This window comes from Macaca thibetana, chromosome X (genome assembly GCF_024542745.1).
Source record: "Macaca thibetana thibetana isolate TM-01 chromosome X, ASM2454274v1, whole genome shotgun sequence".
Taxonomy (NCBI): Eukaryota; Metazoa; Chordata; class Mammalia; order Primates; family Cercopithecidae; genus Macaca; species Macaca thibetana.
In genome coordinates, this window is record NC_065598.1 from 19,839,756 (window position 1) to 19,860,653 (window position 20,898).

The 20,898-nt window shown below is 37.1% G+C and overlaps 1 protein-coding gene across 10 annotated transcripts in view; it reads right to left on the reverse strand.

The window, feature by feature from the left end:
* The window catches only part of RPS6KA3 (ribosomal protein S6 kinase A3), a 116,346-nt gene that overhangs the window by 49,375 nt on the left and 46,073 nt on the right, over positions 1–20,898 (reverse strand). For 8 of the 10 annotated variants that reach the window (XM_050775106.1, XM_050775105.1, XM_050775103.1 and 5 more), the window contains 2 exons: positions 9,104–9,220; positions 3,802–3,883 (listed from right to left, as the gene is read on the reverse strand). In XM_050775106.1, coding sequence (XP_050631063.1) covers positions 3,802–3,883; positions 9,104–9,220 — 199 coding nt within the window. Of the gene's footprint in view, positions 1–3,801; positions 3,884–9,103; positions 9,221–18,120; positions 20,666–20,898 lie in introns of those variants that run through there. The other 2 variants (XM_050775111.1, XM_050775110.1) reach the window with 2 other exon arrangements.

A 20,898-nucleotide genomic window follows, 5' to 3' on the forward strand; every position in this document is an offset into this window, starting at 1 on the left:
ACTGATGAAAAAAGGCTGACCATGAGTTGATAAATGTTGAAGCAGGGACAAGGGTATATGGGGGCTCACTATATTCTTCTGTCTTTTTCTTAAATGTTGATACTTTCCATAATTAAAAAATGTTTTAATGAAATAATCAGAGAACAAGAAAATCTAGGAAATGAAAAGCGATGGCAGAAACAAAAAGGTCAATAGAAGGGTTGGAAGATGGTTGAAGAAATTTCACAGAAAATAGAAAAAATGGAAAATAGAAGATGGAAAAATAAAGAAAATTAAGGAACAATTCAGGAAGTTTAACCAACATATTCCAAAGAGTAGCACTTACAAATGTAGAATAAATGACAAAAACTTTCCCAAGACTGAAGAAATGAGTTTTTAGGTTGAAAGAGACCACCTCATATATGATATGACATAGTTTTAGAAACCCACACTCAAGAATACCACTATACAAATTTCAGAACACCAGGAATAAAGAGTAGATTCTAAAGACTTCCAAAGAGGAAAAGCAGCTTACACACAAAGGACTGGGAGTGAGACCAGCAATTAACTTCATCACTATAACACAGGAAACTAGAAGACAATGGAAGCAACACCTTCAAATATCTGGTGGAAAATTCTTTCTGACCTAGAATTTTATACTCAGCCAAATTATAAACTAAGTGAGGGGGTAGAATAAAGCCATTTCCAGACATGGAGGGTCACAAAAAATTTAGTATCCATTTACTCATTTTGAGGTAGCTATGAGAAGACGTGTTCCATCAAAACTAAAAAGTAAACTGAGAAAAAAGTAGGTACAGAATTTAGGAAAAGAGACTGAATACAGAAAAGAAGTGAAGGAAATGTGACTCTAGTATACTATTTCGTTTAGCTAGGAACAATTTTTATAAAGCTATAACAATGAAAACATTATTGGGAAGATGTGAAAAAGGACTCTGTGAGTGGGTGGCAGCATGAGAGAACTGAATCTTAGTCTTCCATGTTAGAAAGGCAATAGATTATGTCTCCAAATGAAAACAAAGAATTGCAATATAAAAGTGTTGAATATAAATGTAAATGGCAGCAGCTAAAGAGATGAAAGTCATTGTCTCTGGGGTTCAAGAATTAGGATAGGCAGAAGGGTGGGCAAAGCATAGCTATGTTATATGATAAGACTCTACAGATATTCTTTTTTTTTTTTTTTTTTTTTTTTTTTGAGACGGAGTCTTGCTCTGTCGCCCAGGCTGGAGCGCAGTGACCAGATCTCGGCTCACTGCAAGCTCCGCCTCCCGGGTTCACGCCATTCTCCTGCCTCAGCCTCCCGAGTAGCTGGGACTACAGGCGCCGCCACCACGCCCGGCTAGTTTTTTGTATTTTTTAGTAGAGACGGGGTTTCACCGTGTTAGCCAGGATGGTCTCGATCTCCTGACCTCGTGATCCGCCCATCTCGGCCTCCCAAAGTGCTGGGATTACAGGCTTGAGCCACCGCGCCCGGCCACAGATATTCTTTTGATAAAAATAAAAATTTAAGAACACATTCAGAATTATTCAGCAGTTTAAAGTTCCAGTAAGTCAAATATTTTCATTTTTCTATGATGTCTTTTATAGCTTATATCTATACAATTTTACATACTTGTAGTAGCCCAATTTGTTCTAATTTTCACTACATTCATTTTTGTAATTATATTTAAGATACTTTATTTTAATAATATCCTAAGTGGTAAACCATAATTTTATAACATTCCTCTATTTTTCCTTATTAAAAATTTTTTTTTTAGGGACAGGATCTCCCTCTACCCAGGGTGGAATACAGTGGTGCAATCAAAGCTCATTGTAACCTTGAAGACCTGGGCTCAAGTGATCCTCCTGCTTTAGCCCCCCCAGTCAGCTGGGACTACAGGCACACACCACCATGCCTGGCTAATTATTCGATTTTTTGTAGAGATGAGGTCTCACTATGCTGCCCAGGCTGGTCTTGAACTCCTGAGTTCAGGCAATCCTCCCACCTCAGCCTCCCAAAGTGCTGGAATTATAGGAATGAGCCACTATAACTGGTCACAATTCCTCTAGTTTTCCAGTGTGTATGTGAGTTCTAACTTCTTGCTATTGTAAATAATGTTGCAACAAGAATTTTCAAGCCTATGAATCCATTTTTTGAAGCTATTTCCTTAGGTTAATGTAGCAGCAATAATGGCTTTCCAATGTATGCTGCCATCATATGAAATAACATGCATTCATCTCACTCTGTCACCCAGGCTGGAGTACAGTGGTGTGATCACAGCTCACTGCAACCTCAAACTCCTGGGCTCGAGAGATCCTCTTGCCTCAGCCTCCAGAGTAGCTAGAATCACAGGCTTGCACCACTACACCAATCTGATTTTATCTTCATTTTTTGTAGAGACAGGGTCATGCTATATCGCCCTAGCTGGTCTTGACCTCCTGGCCTTAAGCCATCCTCCCGCCTCAGCCTCCCAAAGTGCTAGGATTACAAGTGTGAGCCACTATGCCCAGCAAACTTTATTATTTTAATATGCATCTTTGACTTTCACCAAAACTGAACATTTCCCCAAAGATTATTTATCTCCGTGTGTAAACTTTATTCAAAATCCTCCAGATGGAGGATATAATGGTATTTCTTATCAATTCCTAACTCCTTCATTCTTTTTACATTTATTAGTTGGAATTATATTGCAAGAAAGAGTTTTCCCTTTTCCCCCATTAATTAATTTATGAATTAACCTATGGCTTCTTATTTTATTCAACTGGGTCGTAATCTATCACTATCATTTATTATTGCAATGTTTAAGTTGCCCCAGATTTGGCCAGTAGAAGCCCCTTAGCTAACTCCTTATATTAATATATTTTCCTGTCTTCCTATTTATACTATTTTTCATTGTATGAAATGTCAAAAATTTTTAAATTACTAATTTGTTTGTAATTTGCTCAATATTTCCTCACAAGTTTCCTAGATGTGTTAAGTTGTAAAATTCAGTTAGGGTGGAGTTTGTTACGGTGTTATTTTCCAGGTTGCTCAGGGGTATTTCTTTTTTTTTTTTTTCTTTTTTTTCTTTTTTTTGAGACGGAGTTTTGCTCTTGTCGCGTAGGCTGGAGTGCAGTGGTGCGATCTCGGCTCACTGCAACCTCCGCCTCCCGGGTTCAAGCGATTCTCCTGCCTCAGCCTCCCGAGTAGCTGGAATTACAGACACCCACCACCATGCCCGGCTAATTTTTTTTTTTTTTTTTTTATATTAGAGACAGGGTTTTGCCATGTTGGGCAGGCTGGTCTCAAACTCCTGACCTCAGGTGATCCGCCTGCCTCGGCCTCCCAAAGTGCTGGGATTACAGGCGTGAGCCACCGTGCCCGGCCTCTTCCTAACTACTTTTTACCTATGAGAACCAAATCTTGCATTAGGGTTTTCAAAATCACAGGCTCAGAATAAAAACTTATTTGGAGACCAGAAGTCATAAAATCCTTTAGAATAAAAGCATTTGGCACCCAGTAAATCAGTACATTTTAAAAAACATTAAAATAATTACATAAATCTGAAGATGAATCAAACCCAGTTTTAATCTTCTAAATGTCTACTTGTATAAAACCCAATATAAATTTATAATACTTCTTTTATACATGGCAACTCTGGTTCTCACTAGTTAAATGATTCCTAGCCCAGTAGGAAAAATTCACTAAAAGTCAATCTAAATTTAAAGCTGGTAACAGGAACCTATTCAGAATGTAAATAACATGCCAAGGAGTCCCATGAGCTCTATTGAGACCTTTCAGTTTGTTTAGACTACACGAACATTACAAATAGCAGCAACACTTACCTTTCAGTGTGGCCTTCTTCAATACCTTCATGGCATAAAGCTGCCTAGCATCAGTGCCTGAGATTTTTTTAACTAAGAAAACCTGTATTTAAATAAGAGAAAATAAATATTACAAAGTGGTACAAACTATACCTTTGTTAAAATAAGACCCTGCTATAATAGTTTATTATAATATAGATTCAGATATACTGTAGATTATTTCCCCTAAAATGTATCAATTATAAATACTAGTTATAAACAGTAGTTATAACTTGGGGTGTCAATATAAGTGAATACATTTTTTTCCATTTTGTTGTTTGCCAGTTCCCAAAGAGCATGTAACACATTCAGACAGACAAAAAAAAAAAAAAAAAAAAAAAAAAAAAAAAATCCTTAAACTACATATGTATGAATTAGATGGAAAAAATCCCAAAATGTTTAAAGTATAACAGGTGGCATGATGGCTCTGCTTTTAACAAAACAGAAATTCTATTGAGCTCATCAAAATTGTTTTACAGGGGTTCCTCTTGATCACAATTTCCTGTTGATACAAGTACTCACTGATGAAGGGTCTTTTCTGTATACAAAGGTTGTATATAAATCTCACTGCTCAGCACAACAATTTAAAACACTTACATTGGGCCAGGAGCGGCGGCTCACGCCTGTAATCCCAGCACTTTGGGAGGCCCAGGAGGGTTGATCACCTGAGGTCAGGAGTTTGAGATCAGCCTGGCCAACACGGTGAAACCCCATCTCTACTAAAAATACAAAATTAGCCAGATATGGTGGCTGGCACCTGCAATCCCAGCTACTTGGGAGGCTGAGGCAGGAGAATCACTTGAACCCGGGAGGCAGAGGTTGCAGTGAGCCGAGATCACACCATTGCACTCCAGCCTGGGCAACAAGAGCCAGACTCCGTCTCAAAACAACAACAACAACAACAACAACAACAACAACAACGAAAAACAAAAACAAACAAAAAGAAATTGAAGAATCCTGTGCACAAATATTTAATGTGACATAAGTCAGAACCCACCTCCCCACCTTTTCATGGTCAAATTATTGCATACACCTAAACATGAAGAACACAATTCTCAGGTATGTTATTGGGCATCCTGACTTTCCAAATATTTGTGCAAAATTAATAAAGCCTGTTCTAAATAATTCATGGTCATTCTATATCATGGCTAATACAAGACTACCAATACATCCTTTCTACTCATTTTGACCATTAGGTTCATGATTATTTCCATTGAACCTTTAAATAGATATGCCAAATAGATTTGAATTTCAACTCCTTTTCCCTATCCATTCTTTTGTAGCAGTGTTCTTATGCTGCCACAGGTGGGAAGAAGAGAAGCAATCACAATCAATAATTAAGTTTAGGATCTGCTTTCATTCATCTGAATTAGCACATCAGGCTATTAGCACAAAATTAAAAAATGATTCATTCGACTGATTCTAGGACAAGGCAGAGTTTCTCACTTTGAGAAACTGTGCCAAGTCAATGGGCAATGACCCCAAATCAAGTGAAGAGCACCACAACTTGCAGAGAAACCCTGATGCAGGGTGTGTTGCTCTCCTATAATCACCACCCCTTTCACCATGCCCCACGCTTTAGCTCCTTTCAGCCAGTTAGTGGGGAGCCAACCTAGGGAGAGAAAAGCATCATTAACCAGGGTGGATCTAAGCTCTGGAATGATGTTTAAGTGTTAAGGGTAATCAGAGATGATTAATATTTTTGATGGAAATAAAATTTGATTAGGTAGAGATAATTAGGATTTATTTGATATTTAATCATCCTTAAGATTCTCTAACCAAGTTTCTTGGTTCCATTCTGTAAGAAAAATTCTCCTGGTGAATTCCAAACTTTCAACTGTTCTTTGAATCCATTTTCTTAACACTCCAGCACTTCTTAGTTTGCAAAGTACTTTCACAACCATTTGTAACAAATCACTGTGTCGATTTTGGGAGGCAGACCTACTAGGCAATGCCTATTTTAGAGCTGTCCAAACTAGGGCTTAGGGGGTTAAGTAATTTGCCCAGTGTCACAGTGGAGGTACTGGGACAAAGTCCGTGTCAGTCACCCAGTATTCTGCTTCTGCTCAGGGTGCTGTTTATCTGTTCCCTTTGGCCAGTAACCAGCCAAGCCCAGCAGGAGCAGCAGCGGTCCCAGCTGCCATCACTTCCTCCACCAGAGCATTTCTGACCTTTTCTCACTCCCCCATGAAGCTATTCTAGTCTCTGACAGGTCATCCCTGTTTCCTTGGCTTACTGTGGCCTTTCAGAATGAGTAAGAAAGGAGACAACCTATTTTGAATGTTTGGTATTTATAGTATGATATTTAAGTTACTTTTAAAGATGTAAAGGGAGAAGCATGCTAATTCCAAGAACTTAAATATTGTGTTCCCTGAAAATCTAATGTATAAAAATTACCCATCTATTTGGTTTTGAGTGGTGTGATAATTTAATTTAATACCAGATATTATGTGCTTGGCCTTTTATCATTTAATTCTCACTACTCTCCTATGGGGTCAGAACTATTACACACTCATTAATTCTTTCCAGAATTATATGCCAGGCACTGTGCTACTGGTTCAATGCTGAGACTTGATACAAGGCATGACCCTTCACTCATGGAACATTTAGTCTAGTGGGGGAGACAGCCACTAAACAAATGAAAAACTGCAATTGTGGCAAGTGCCATGAAGATGAGGTATATAATGTTCTGAGAGGGTATAACCAGGGAACATAACCTGGGAAGGATGCAGGGAAAGCCGCCTTGAGATCACAGGTGCAAGAGGAGCTAATCAGCTGAGGAAGAGGCAGGGGTAGAGCAGAGTGTTTCAGGCAGAAGGAATAAAACATGGAAAGGCTTTCTAGCAGGATGGAGCTTAAGGACTTGGTCCTGCTTAAGGACCAAAGAAGGCAGCCAATGTGACCTGAACACAGAGAGTGAAATGAAAAGTATGAAAACTGATGCTGGAGAGGTAGCTAGAGACCAGACTGAGGGGCTCCTCAGCCATCTTAAGAATTCATCTTTATTATAAAAGCAAAGAGAGGCCACTGAAAGGTTACGAGGGGTAGAGTAAAAGATTAGTTCACGCTGGCTATCATGTAAATAATGGATCAAGGCAAGAATACATTTGGAAAGACCCAGTTAGGGGACTCCGTCAATAGACCAGGAAGAAAGGTGGTAGCATATTCTGGAGGGGTGGCAGGCAGGCTTTGAGAAATCTTTACTGAATCTACAGCACTTGGTGACAGATAAGATTGGCCAGGTCAGAGTGGGATAGGGGAGGTAGGGACTAGAAATATACACCAAGAATGCTTCCCAAGTTTCTAAATTGCTTAATGAGAGAAAAATGAAATAGAACAGTTTGAGGCTTAGGGAAAGATCATGAGTTTGGTCTTAGACACGTTGACTTTAAAGTGCTTTTAAGACACAGAAAAAGAGTAAGCAGCTGTGCATAAGAATTCAGAGCTTGGAGGAGCAATCTAGATTGGAGATATAAATCTGTTATGTCAGCTGTATGTGAGTTACAATTAAGATAGTGGGCACAGAGAAAATCAATTAGTAGAGTATTAGTAATAGAGAAGAAGGCAGCCTAGAATCGAACCTTAGAGAACTTCAATATTTAATGAGTGGCTAGAGGAAGGAAATGGTGATCCAAGAGGTTAAGTAACTTGCTCAAACACACACAGTGAATAAATAGAAGAAAAAAAACTGAATCGAAGTCTGGCTGACCTAGAGCCCAAACTTACAACCGTTATGCTCTGCTGGCTACTTACTCTATATTTGGATTAAAAGCATCCTTTTGGGTTCAAAAGAGGTTAACAACTGTAACAAATTACCTATGCTAGCCAAGAATTGCTAAATACCCCCACTAAAATACACAAGAGAGCTAAAGTGGTGCTGTTCTGAAACTTGCAAAGCATGATATCTTCAAATATTTCCTTACAGAGAGGTGGTAAGGAATCACTGCATTGTGAAAGTTGAATGCAATCTCCAAATGTTCCTTTTGCCAAGAAACAATCTAGACCAGTGATCCCCAACCTTTTTTAGTACCAGGGACTGGTTTCATGGAAGACAGTTTTTTCATAGACTGGCGCAGTGGGAGGGGGAGATGATTTCAGAATGAAACTGTTCCACCTCAGCTCATCAGGCATTAGATTCTCATAAGGAGTGCACAACCTAGATCCCTCCCATGTGCAGTTCACAACAGGGTTTGTGCTCCTATGAGAATCGAATACTGCCACTGATCTGACAGGAGGTGGTGCTCAAACAGCAATGCTCGCCCAGGGGTTGGGGACCCCTGGTCTAAACAGATCAAGTAGCAGTAATTATAACGCTGTACTTCTCAAAATGGAGTACAGAGGTGCCCCTGAGGTGTGCAGTGTGTATGTATGTGGTGGGAGACAAGCAGGACATGAAAAACACTGATAAAGATGTTGCATTTTCGACTAGGCGTGGTTGCTTACACCCGTAATCCCAGCATTTTGGGAGGCCGAGGCAAGTGGATCGCTTTGAGCTCAGGAGCTCGAGACCAGCCTGGGCAACATGGCGAAACCCCATCTCTATAAAAAAACACAAAAATTAGCTGGGCGTGGTGGTGTGTGCCTGTGGTCCCAGCTACTCAGGAGGCTGAGGCTGGAGAATTGCTTGAACCTGGGAGGCAGAGGTTGCAGTGAGCCGAGATCACGCCACTGCACTCCAGCCTGGGTGACAGAGGCAGATCCTGTCTTCTGCAGGAATTTTACTTGGTGGCTTTGGGAAACATTTTTTGATGTTAAAAACAAACACGATGTTACTGAACAAAATGCAAACTTTGCACTCATTTTAAAGACAAGCCAGGAGTCAAGAAAACTTCAAAATTGTAGCAGTAGCCCCCAACCCTACTTCTTTGGGAGCATCACTCACTTTATGCTGGTATTAGAGTACACTGGAAGGGAGGCTGAGATGTGCTGTTGTACTGTATTGCAAGATCACCATCCAACCCTACCCAAGGACTCAAAAAGAGGCCAGTGTATCAAGGGGGAACATCTTGTGATTTTTAACCATTCAAGAATCACAACTGGAGAGGTCATGTGGTCTTGAAGACAAAGTATGAAGCAAATACTACCAATTTACTATAAGTTCTCAATGTACTTTTGAACTTTATTCACTTTCCCACACTTACTGATAGTGAGAAATGTAAAAAAACAGAAAACATTGCTGGTAGGAAGACTGGTAGCATTTCATAAAATATTTGTTTCCTCATGTGTATGAAATACATATGAAATTAAAAGACAACTTTTAAAAAAGCACACACTCATGACTTACCTTTCCAAATGATCCCTGCCCTAATACTTTTAAAAGTTCAAACTGGGAAGGATCTGCCTTTTCATGTCCTTCCTTTACATGATGTGTGATTGCAATTTCTTTGATACTGACTTCTTCCTGTTGAGATAAATGTAAGGGGAGCAAACAGGGTTAGCCAGAGCTATTTTCTCCCGCTAAAAATCAAACAATATTAATTTAATCATACTAGAAATTAATTAGAAATCAATCTAATTTCTAAGCAAATTAGAAATCCTCAAATTAACATACAAAATCACCATTTACCAACCCATCAAGTGAATATGCCACACATATATACTTTCAGGTTAAGTGTCAGAGATAGTTATTATACCAGCCTACTACATAGACCAATTTAACCTCTACATGACATTTAGTACTAAATATTTCCAAGTCTTCATTCTCTCTACTGGAGATAATTAGAATAGTTTTATTGGGTAGGGGCAGAGGGTGTAAAGAAGTCTGAAAATAACAGATCGGAATAATCTGCTGTGCTCTGGTGTGTGGTTATACTACACAGAACTAATGCTATTTAAAAAAAGTGTTTATTGAGGAGAGGGGTTGAAAAATATTCCAGGGTAAAAATGGAGATTTCTAACCTCAATGTGGCTGTTTAAGTACACTGAAGTTTTATCCCTTTGAAATGTCTGTTACTTTCTGTTTCTAGAATAATCTGGGATCTGAAAGGGGAGAAAGGAGTAACTCTAAAACACAAAAGGAGAAAAGATTTAACATTTGGATGGATAATCAGACATGGAAAAAAATGACTATTCAGCATGATGGAACAGTGAGAGGTATCTGGGTTAAGAAAAGGATTTTCAAAGATAGTGAACATTTTAATATATTTGAGGAAAAGTGTCAGAACAAAGAGAAAATATATGAAATATACACAGGATTTCAATTATTTATGTGAGATCAGCAGATTAGGTTATCTTATTTAATCAAGACACATACTGTATGTTATAGTCAAAAATTACAACAAAACAAAACCTGACAAAATCAGAAACATAAGCCTGTCAAATAAAGACTAGCATTTCTATTTTGTTGACTATAATGTTTTTTTCGCAGTGCATAAGTACTGTTAGTAGAATCTCAATGTGTTATGTAAACATAAATAATCTATTGTTTTTGTTATTGTCTTATCCCAAACAAACATTTGCATTCACTTAACCTTTTCTGAGATGTCCTTAGAATGCTGGCAATATAAGGAATTACAAAGATTTCTCAAAAGGACATACCAGAATATCCTAACATGGTAGCTTTTGAAAATGAGTAGTAAAAGGAAAAAACCTCCCAGAAAAGGAGAAAAAGGAATCCAGGCCCCCTACTTTATTTCCAAGACAGAGGCTGTAATTTGTAGGTTATCCTACTACTTAGGCAGTTCAATCATACTGGACTCTCCTGGGACTTTGGGAACAATAATCAAATCATTTCCTAACATCAGTATAGCTCTTTATTTCACAGTTTCCCGTGCATTATCTCCTTTAATTCTCACAACGATCCTGTGCAGTAGGTATTAGCGTAGAACCAAGCATTAGCTGACTCTTAAGACGCTACCTCTTTCCTCCAAATAAGACCAAGGTACAAGGGTTTCAGACACCCTTTTCTCCAGAGACCAAGGGCTTCAGAGTGATAGCTGTTAGTAGTCATTAGTACAATAGGGAAGGCAGGAAGCAAATTATCAAATTTTTTAAAAAAACCTTTCAAAGAACAAAGTATATGTGGGATTAAGATTTAGATAGAAATCCAGCAAATACTATTATTGAGCACCTACTACATATCAACCCTGTGTTAGGTGTTTTTTCATGTTTTATATTCATGCTTCACAACAAATCTTTGACTACACATTAATGTTAGAGAGGACTGATATAATATAAACGAGTAAACCTTAGAACAAGCATAAACACTTCAGAGTTTTCTATGTACTCTCCCATTTACCACTAGAAATTTGACAGATCCTCTAAAAACAAACTGGTTTGAATATTCTACGGTCTGAAATTTAAAGAGATTAACTGAAGGCTAAAGATCACAAGCCAGTAAGTGGTAAATTTAGGGCTCAATTCTAGGTCTCCTGACTTTGAAAACAAGGCCCTTACCATTACACCACACTGAGATCAATGACAGGAAACCTATAGGCTTATGACCCTGGTCTTCGTAACCGGTCTGTTAGCTCAGTTGATTACAGCAGTGTTCTTTGAACTTTTTGGTAGCACATCCTTAACAGGAAAACGAACAAACAAAAAAACCCAAAACAACAAAAAACACAAAACCAAAAACCCCTACATACACAATATTTGTATCCTTAAAATTATATACACGTAAAGAAGTTCTCTTCTTTTTCTATACCCCAAAGTGCTGTCACATCATACTCTGAAGACTAACCAAGTTAATGGGCTGGATTCCAGCATGTGTCAGTCTCGTGTTAAAAACCAAACAAAGAAACAAACAAACAAAAACTATCTCTTCAAGAGCCTAATTGGAAACTAGCAGCCATTTATGCCTTTAAATTGAGGTCATGAAGAACTCTATTTTGTAATGTTATATATTTTTTACATTTTTCTTTTGTAGGTAAATGGGATGTGATTTATCAGGTAACAGTATTTTTTCACCTTATATTTCACAGCAAATCCTACAAAAATTGTTGGTCACAAATCAAGATGCAACACAAGCAGGGAAGAACAATCACCTAATTATAAACACATTCCATTTTGTAGCAGGCATACAGGATCAACCCTTACCCTTAAATAGTGTGAGCTACAATCAGGCCATGAACTTCAAAATAAACAATTACTACTCTCATCTTTGATGACTACCCTTCCTTTCATCTCATGTCAAATAAGTTACTAAAAAATGCAGAGTCTGACTGGGCGCAGTGGCTCACTCCTGTAATCCCAGCACTTTGGGAGGCTGAGGTGGGCGGATCACCTGAGCTCAGGAGTTCGAGACCAGTCTGGCCAACATGGTGAAACCCTGTCTCTAGTAAAAATACAAAAATTAGCTGGGCCTGTAATCCCAGCTACTTGGGAGGCTGAGGCAGGAGAATCGCTTGAACCCAGGAGGCAGAGATTGCAGTGAACCGAGATCGCACCACTGCACTCCAGCCTCCTGGGCAATAAGAGCAAGACATCGTCTCAAAACAACAACAACAACAACAAAAAGTAGAGTCTAGCCTGGACAATATAGTGAGACTCTGTCTCTACCAAAACATTTACAAGATTAGCCAGGTGTGGTGGTTGGTGCGAGCCTGTAGTCCCAGCTACTCAGGGAGCTGAGATGTGAGGATCGCTTGAGCCCAGGAGGTCGAGGCTACAGTGAGCCATGATCGTGCCACTGCACTCCAGTCTGGGCAACAGAGCAAGACCCTGTCTCAAAAGAAAAAAAAAGCAGTGTCTCTCTTTGGTCCCTTCAGTATAACAACCACATACCGAAATACTACGTATCAAGCACAGTGTTGAGAACACTTTTCATTCTTTCTTTTTCTATTTCCAGTGGTATCATCAAGGTATAAGCCTTCATTACCTTTCAGCTAGAAAACTGAAACTAGATTGGTTACTCATAATATCCCTTTCTGCCTGCGTCCACTCCAATTCATCTTTTTGACAAATTCACTTTCTGAAATTATACAGCTTCAGTCATATGACCAGGCTGTTCAAAAACTCCTCCAAGTTTTCTCAAATTAAATGCACTGCTTCACCTGGGCATTCGAGGTCCTCTACAATACGGCCTCAACCTACTTTTGTGATATTATCTCCCAACGTTCTCTTACACATAGCCTTTTGTCAACCCAGGTTATTTCTTATTCCCTAAACTTTTTGTTTTTAAAATCAAAGTAATACATGCACGTTAGTAATAAACAGTGGCAGAATAGCTTATGGTGAAAAGCAAGTCTCTTCTCACCCTCATGCCCAGACTTGAAAAAAAATTAGTTCTGCATCTACTTTGATAATTTCTTAATTTATTAACCTTAAGACAATGTCTACTAACTTAAGGTGAGGGACTTACTTATATTATGCCCCTTCACTTCATCATCTTCCTCTCTATTGTTTGGTAATTATATTACCTTTACATAAACTTCTCATCTTTTCTCTGCTTTGGACAGAATCCTAACTCTTCCCTTTGAAGAAGGAGGCTAATAGTGCCCATATATTCTTCCTCTTAAACTTCTTCCCATTTGCTGCTAGCTGTATATAATTTTATTAATATTAAGGCTATTAATTTTAAGAAAAGTAACATTTCCTCCTGCAACCACAACCAAATCCTTCATGCTCTCTCTATAGCCTAATTCTAAAGTTGAAAGCCTATAGACAACAGCATCCATATTATCATGACAATATATGGTTCAAATGAAGGCTAAGTAATATATTAAATTTCCTCTTATATGGGCCCATAACAACGACTCCCAGGCCAATCTAAGGGGACTTAAAAAAAATTAAAAATAAAAACTTCATTACATGTTAAAATGGTTACTTCACTGTTTTCAGTTTCCTATGTCTCTTTCTTAGATTAACCCCTTGTAACTTCCAAAGAAAGGTGTCCTGGAAGAAAACTTTCTGAACCTCACACATCTGTAAATGTTGTTATTTTGTCTTCCCATTTGTATAGTTTGGCTTAGTACCAAATTCCAGAAGAAAAATAATCTTGCCTCAGAACTTTGACACCATAGATCCACTGCCTTCTAGCATCCAGTTCTGCTGATGAGATGGATGATGCTAGTCTAGTCACACTTTTTGGTAGGTCTGGTTTTTCTTTCTGGAAGTTTTAAAGATTTTCTCTGTCCTTGTGTTTCTGAAGTTCCCCAATAGTGAGATAAACAGGGTCTTCTTTCCTTCAGAATGCTAGATGCTTGGTGAACCTTTATAATGTAAAGACCTGAATTCTTTAACTTTGTGGGGAATTCTAACATTTCTTTGATAATTTCCTTCCACTCATTTTTCAGGGCTTCTCTTTTTGTGACTCTTCTACTAACTGAATACTGTATATCTGAAATCGAATCCTTTATGTCATTTTTTTTCTCTTATTTTGTTTCCACTTTTTTTTTGAGACAGGGTCTGGCTCTGTCACCCAGGCTGGAGTGCAATGGTGCAGTCTCAGCTCACTGTAGCCTCAACCTCCTGGGCTCCAGCAATCCTCTCACCTCAGCCTCCCCAGTAGCTGGAACTACAGGCATGTGCCACAACACCTGGCTAATTTTTTCATTTGTTTGCAGAGACAGGGTCTCACCACGTTGCCCAGGCTTGTCTGAAACTCCTGAGTTCAAACAATCCGCCTGACTTGGCCTCCCAAAGTGCTGGGGTTACAGGAATGAGCCATCATGTCCAGTACTGTCTCTATTTTCTAAGAGACTTTCTTGACTTTATCTTCCCACTTTCATACTAAATTTTTTATTCTGGCAAATCTTAAAGTAAATTTTCAAGTGTTTCTTTTCTTTGTGTGTGTGTATGTGTGTGTGTGTGTGTTTTAAAAAGCATCTTCCTCCACTCCCTACTCTCTTCCCCCCAAAACAGATGCGATCATTTCAAACCTCTTTAGGGATACAAACAGGGATTTATAAAATATTTTTCTAAATCAGGGCTCAGAGAGTACGGAAAATACTCTTGAGGATGGAGAGAAAAGATAATTCCTGTGGCAAGTTTGACATTGGTTCAAGTTTCAAAAACCTGCCACTTTTTTATCCTGAACACGCTTTTCTGTTCCAAGTTTAAATTTCATAAGACCTAAATTTTCACTAATCACACCAGCAAACTATTTTCTATCTACTTTACATATATGCAAAATTACAGTAGTATAATAGGCAAAATATCCTGGGTTGAGATCTCGATGCCCAGATTGTACTTAATGTCACCAGGTCATAGGACCATGACTATTTTAGAAATGAATCTAAGGTTCAACCAGGACATAATACTAATGCTTGGGCAATCTTGGACAACAGGTAGGAAAGCAACAATGTACTTTTCTAGCTCATACTTGGAATCTAATGAGATGGATGCAGAAAGGAATATCAGATTTCCAAGGGCAGTGATAAGCCAAGAACAGACTGACATGTGCATGTGACAAACATATCTTATGTCACTAAATCACCTGTTACTGAAATAAATCTGTCACATGAAAACATAAAATTATAATTTGACTTGACATTTTATAAAACTGTGTTTTTGCCTATACATGGTAAAGCAGCTATATTAATAGTTTTATGGAAAAAATTATGTTAATAAACTGGAACAGAGACATAAATTATATACACTCTAATTATTCTGTGAGGCTCACATATTTTTACATTCTCTGGCACAACTGTTTTTTAAATGATAAATGGGTATCTGTCCATTCACTACCACAAAAAACTAACTTTGTGCATTTAAAAACAGTAATAATAAATTCCATGTTATTATTTTTACATAGACTATTTTGATTTGATAAGCAAAAGTCTGACTGTAGGCAAAATTTTGAGGATGGCAGCAGATCTACATCACGCCCTGTTTCATTCTTCCTACATTTCCACCCCTTTCAGACATTTGCCACCTCCCTCAGCCTAGGTGTTCAATACCCTTAAGCTATGTACGGGAATTCACTAATTCATTCTTCCATCCATTTAAATATTTATTTTTGAGCACCCGATACATGCTAGGTACTCTTCTAGGAGCTGGGATATACAGTAAGTCAAACGGACCAAAAACTTTGCCTTTTTGACAACAGACCAAATAATAATAATAATAATAATAGGTAAATAAAGGTTAGAACATGATAAATACTACGAAGAAAAGATACTGAGTTGAGTAAAGGGATGAGAATAGCAGACATGGAAAGGGGGGATTGTAATTTTCAATAAAGTAGTCAGGGCAGGCTTTATTAAGAAGATGCTATTTGAGAAAGACCTGAGGAAGGTGAGAAAGTCAAGCACCTGGGGGAAAAGCATTCTTAGGAGAGGGATGAGCCAGTACAAAGGCCAGAGTGGGAGCACACCTGGACACTAGAGTTTAAATCAGAGAGTATGAAAGAGACGTAGAGAAGAGTGAGGTCAGAGAGAGAACTAAAACTCAGGTGGCTCTCCTGCTTTTGCTTTTTCCTGAACGCCTGGTCCCAGTGAAAATGTTTCTGATCTATGACATATTCTGTTAGGACCATTCCTTTTCGTTGGAAGGCCATTCAAATTATGGGCTACGTATTGTACTAGGTGTTAGAGATACTAAGACAATTTACCTGGATCTCAAAGATTTATTATTAGATAAATATTTGTTGAGATATGACCCCGATGGATAAAACGAAGTCAGTTCAGTTGAAACATATAATTTTAGAAATTCTGTAAAGAGTGTAATTTTGGACATCATGGAAAAATGAGGAGAAAATTTATGGGCAGGTAGATCTTTTGGTATCCCTCAGTCATACAGAAAGCCACCCAGTTTGTTTCCCAGGACCAACAAAAGGTCCTTAGGTTTACACCTCAATGGTCTTTAAGGTCCACTCTTTAGTGGGGAAAAAAATAATCTAATGTTTCCTTTTCAAGTTGTAAGAGAAAAATATCATTTTGATCTTAAAATGTAAAAAGGATTAAAGAAACTGAAATTAATGCTATTTGAATTATCGAAAACCTAATATTGTAACATGCTAAGAAAACAAACTGAGAGATATTAACTGATTTCAAAGAATGATTCAACGTTTGGCATTATGCCCTGCCTTGTATACATAATTTCCTTTTTCCTCCCCTCCCTTGAGTCAGGAAGTGTGTTCTTGAGGCATTTGTATTTTCTAAATTGTTTTGAATGCCAGAAAATATTATTGAAGCTTGAAGTAAAATATTTAAATGTTTCTTGGTAAAAATCAGTAAGTATTTTCTAACTATGGATGTGTAACCATTTTTTGTTGTACCATAAAAAAGAGCTTACAAATGAAAAATGCATACTTTATTTGTCCCTTAAATGTCATTCTAAATTAAACTATCACCCTTTATATAGATACCTATAGTTCTATAATATGTAGTTTTATTTTAAAAAGATATGTTAACCTCTTTGTAGATGATCAAGATACATAAAAATTATTTTGTTGTGACACAAAATTAGGCTGGTTATTCAAGCCATGGTGTGAAACTACGTATTAGAATATTCTAGATTACAATCTGACTGAATTCGATTCACTTCATTTGCTATGGAATGATAAATAAATTCAACATTTTTCATTTAACCAAATTCTTTAAGAGAGCTTTAAGTTCTTATAAGTCAGCTCCTTTTATCTATGTTTGAGAAAACAGCAAGCTGGTTCTCCAGATTAACATTTCTAATCACTGCCACAAAGAGCAGAGTTTTCTCCCAATCTGGAATCCCGATCAGCAAATTTAATTCTCTTTAAAGAGCTGCTAGATAGTACAATTCTCATGGCAAAATATCAAGTTGATTTTGGCAGGATTATAGATTAAATATATTGCAAATTAACATCCACTAAGCCCATTTTAACAGAATAATTCTTTGAAAATTGTTCCTACTCTAAATCAGATAAAATTACTTGCTTAAAGTTATTTAAATATGGAGTCGCTTAAAAACTTCCATGTTTTTACAGGAACCAATTTCCACCAAAATGTGATTTTAAGTTATTGACTGCTTAAAATAACATACTCTCCTACCCACTAAAGTTGTTTTCATTATAGTAATCTCCTAAATATTAGCAAATTTGCAATTCTGTTTATGCCTGGTTTAATTTTGAGAATTACAGTCATTTGTTTTACTATAAAAAATTACAAACACTAGCAAGATAAAAATTACTCTAGCACTAAAAAAACAAACAAACAAAAAAAACCCAATATGAAAGTAAGTTGACAAAATATACAGAGTTGAAATGTATAATATACATAACTGGCTTACTTTTAGTAAACAGAGATATTATCCTTTAAACGTTCTATCAAAACTGGTTTTGAATTTTGAAAAGCTGCTTTAAAGAACATATAAAATAATTACTATAATTATAGTTAGCTCCAACTAAAACATTTTATTCCTTAAAAGAAGGTGAACAGAGCTTACCTGTATAGAGCGAACACGAAAAGACAAAAATTTAAACATGGCTACGAAACCATGATGGTGATAAAAGAATTTCTGACGGTAAAACTTAAGTTAGAAAGGGAAGGCCAAGCCCCTGCAAAGTTTTCTCCTACCAGCTGTTCCGGCAATTAGAAAATTTCCTGTCAGGCGGGTCCTGAAAATGCTAGAAAAAGAGGCCGGACAATTTTCCTGTGGTAAAAGAAAGAAGAAACCTGCCGACAGGGGCACTAATGTAGCTGGATAGGTAGGGAGGCCAGAACAGGAAACCAAAACAGATTTGCTGATAGCCAAATCCTGTTGAAATGTTCTTTTCTCCTAGTTCCCAGCAATCCGGACAATTTTCACAACCAGTGAAACAAACGTTATTTTAGAATCCTGAGAAATGCCAGAATTTCTTAACTATATGACCCTTTAAAACAACTGAAACTAGTTGCCACTACTAAAAGTTGCTAAACTGATGCACAAGTGGAATTTGACCCTTTGCAGTGTGTTTACACACACACTCAAGCCGTGGTCTCAAGACAATTTTAAGGTTATACACAGGCATGTCATGGGTGTTCCCTGTCAATGAGGAAGAGTTTCATAACTACAGGTAGAAAATGAAGACCACAGGCAAGAAACTTTTAAAATTGTGATGTAAGGACAAATGCGACCTGTCTTAAATGAAAGTAAATTACTTTTGAATTTATGTTAGTCATAAGCATTAATTATCAACCAGATTCAAGACTTAAAGGCCCATAGTTAAAACTCATATTCCTAGTTGATAAAATATAAGTTAAAAAAAAAAAGAAGTCCAATCCTTGGGTTATTAGCAAAATGGAACACTTAAGAAGCCATCTTGGAAAAGAAGGAGGGGTCAAGCTACCATATAATCCCTCACTCCATTTCATTTCATACTGTAATACCTTATAGAAATTTTTCTAAGGTATTTTTGCTTTGGAAAATGACAAGTATGCCAACATTCAGAACATAATCACTGTAATAGTGGCATTTAAAACAACCAAAGAACAGCAGCTTCAAGAGTTGTGGGATAATGCTCTACTTAATGAACATTTAATCTATGTGGAACCAACAAAAACCTCAAGGGTTAATCTACACAGCCTGTAAGAATTTAATAAAATCATGGAATTTTCAAAACCTGAAGACGCTCTAGAAAGTACCAAGAATAATCGGCTCACTTTCTGGATAAAGAAACTGTGGTCAAGATAGGCCCATATTTGATGATAGAGCTATCTATAATGGGAGTTCAGTTTAGTACCCACTTACTGAGCAAACATTAGAGAGCCCATTATGTGCTACAGATCCTACATGAAAAGCCAGGACTCTTCCTCCTCTATCAAATTTTTATGAAAATGTTCTATAAATGACCTAATGGAAGTTGAAGAGTAACTAAAAAAAAAAACCTTGCTCAATTTAAAAAATTATCTTATATAACCAAATACATTAGCAGCAACAGGGACCCAAATAAATATCTAAGATAGAACTTTGAATTCTGCCTGGAAAATTGTGCACTCTTCTTGTTTAAAAACGCATGCTTCAGTTTTTCAGCAAGGCAGGCACTTAGGAACTCTCCCATCTCCCAAAAGGAATTACTTAAGACTCCTTACAACACTCCAAAAGGGCAGCAAGGCAAGGACAACCACCTAACACAGAATGGCAGTCTGAACATGAGGTGGCTCTTGAGACTATGTCAGGAAAAAGCATCATGTTTACTGCACAACTAATGAAGTAGGATATCTCTGTAAGTAGCAGTCACTGACTTTATTCAAGTAATATTTTTAAACACGAGCAACCAAATACCCTTTTTTAAACGTAAAGGATTAGTGAAAATTGGCTTTAATTACTACTAGTGCTCAGGTTAATAATTCACATTTTGCTGTGTGTTATGCTTTTTAATAATTAGCACTAAGAAATGAAGCAATATTTCAGACACCAAAATCTGAAATAAGTCTCCAAGTTGAAATGATACCTTAATTAAAACAGTGTGGTACTACTATAAAACACAAATAGAGTGACAGAAAAGAATGTGGCACTGTACATCAGAGGGAGATGTTAGGATATATGGCTACCTATTTGGAGAATGCAGATACCATAAGGGAAAGTATTAATACAGATTTGATTATAAAAGTTTAAAAGGTCTTTATATCAAAAGGCACTGAAAACAAAGTTAAAAGACTAGCTGATGTGATTGGAATTCCTTATAATCACATTACAATTCATCAATGAGCAACTGCTTTATTCAGGTGTTATCTATCTCCTAACCAGAATGTGAGCTCTTAAAGTCCTTTAGTACATCTCTTATGGTATTTATTACTGTTTAAGCACATCCCATTGCCCAGATTAATCTTGAGATTAATACCAAATATCACACATAAGACCTCAAATAAATGGCTTCCTTAATAAGTATCATATGCTGAAATCTGAAATGGATGCTACTTGTGTGGTTGTGCACATGAAACTAGATACTGTTCTTTTTTTCCATCTCTAACTTTAAAATTTCTTAAAATTTATCTTACTAAATTTTTGTTTTAAACATTTTATTGATTTAATCATTTACCTTATTATTTAAAAAGTAACTATTATAAAAATAATGGATGCCCATTATTGAAAACTTAGATAATAAACAAAAAGGGAAAAAATTTAAAAAATCACTATTTTGGTGATTTTTCTTTCCAGTCTTTTCTATGCACATATATGAACCATACTACACATAGTATCACTTTTTCCATAAAGGGACAGATAGTAAATATTTTCAGCTTT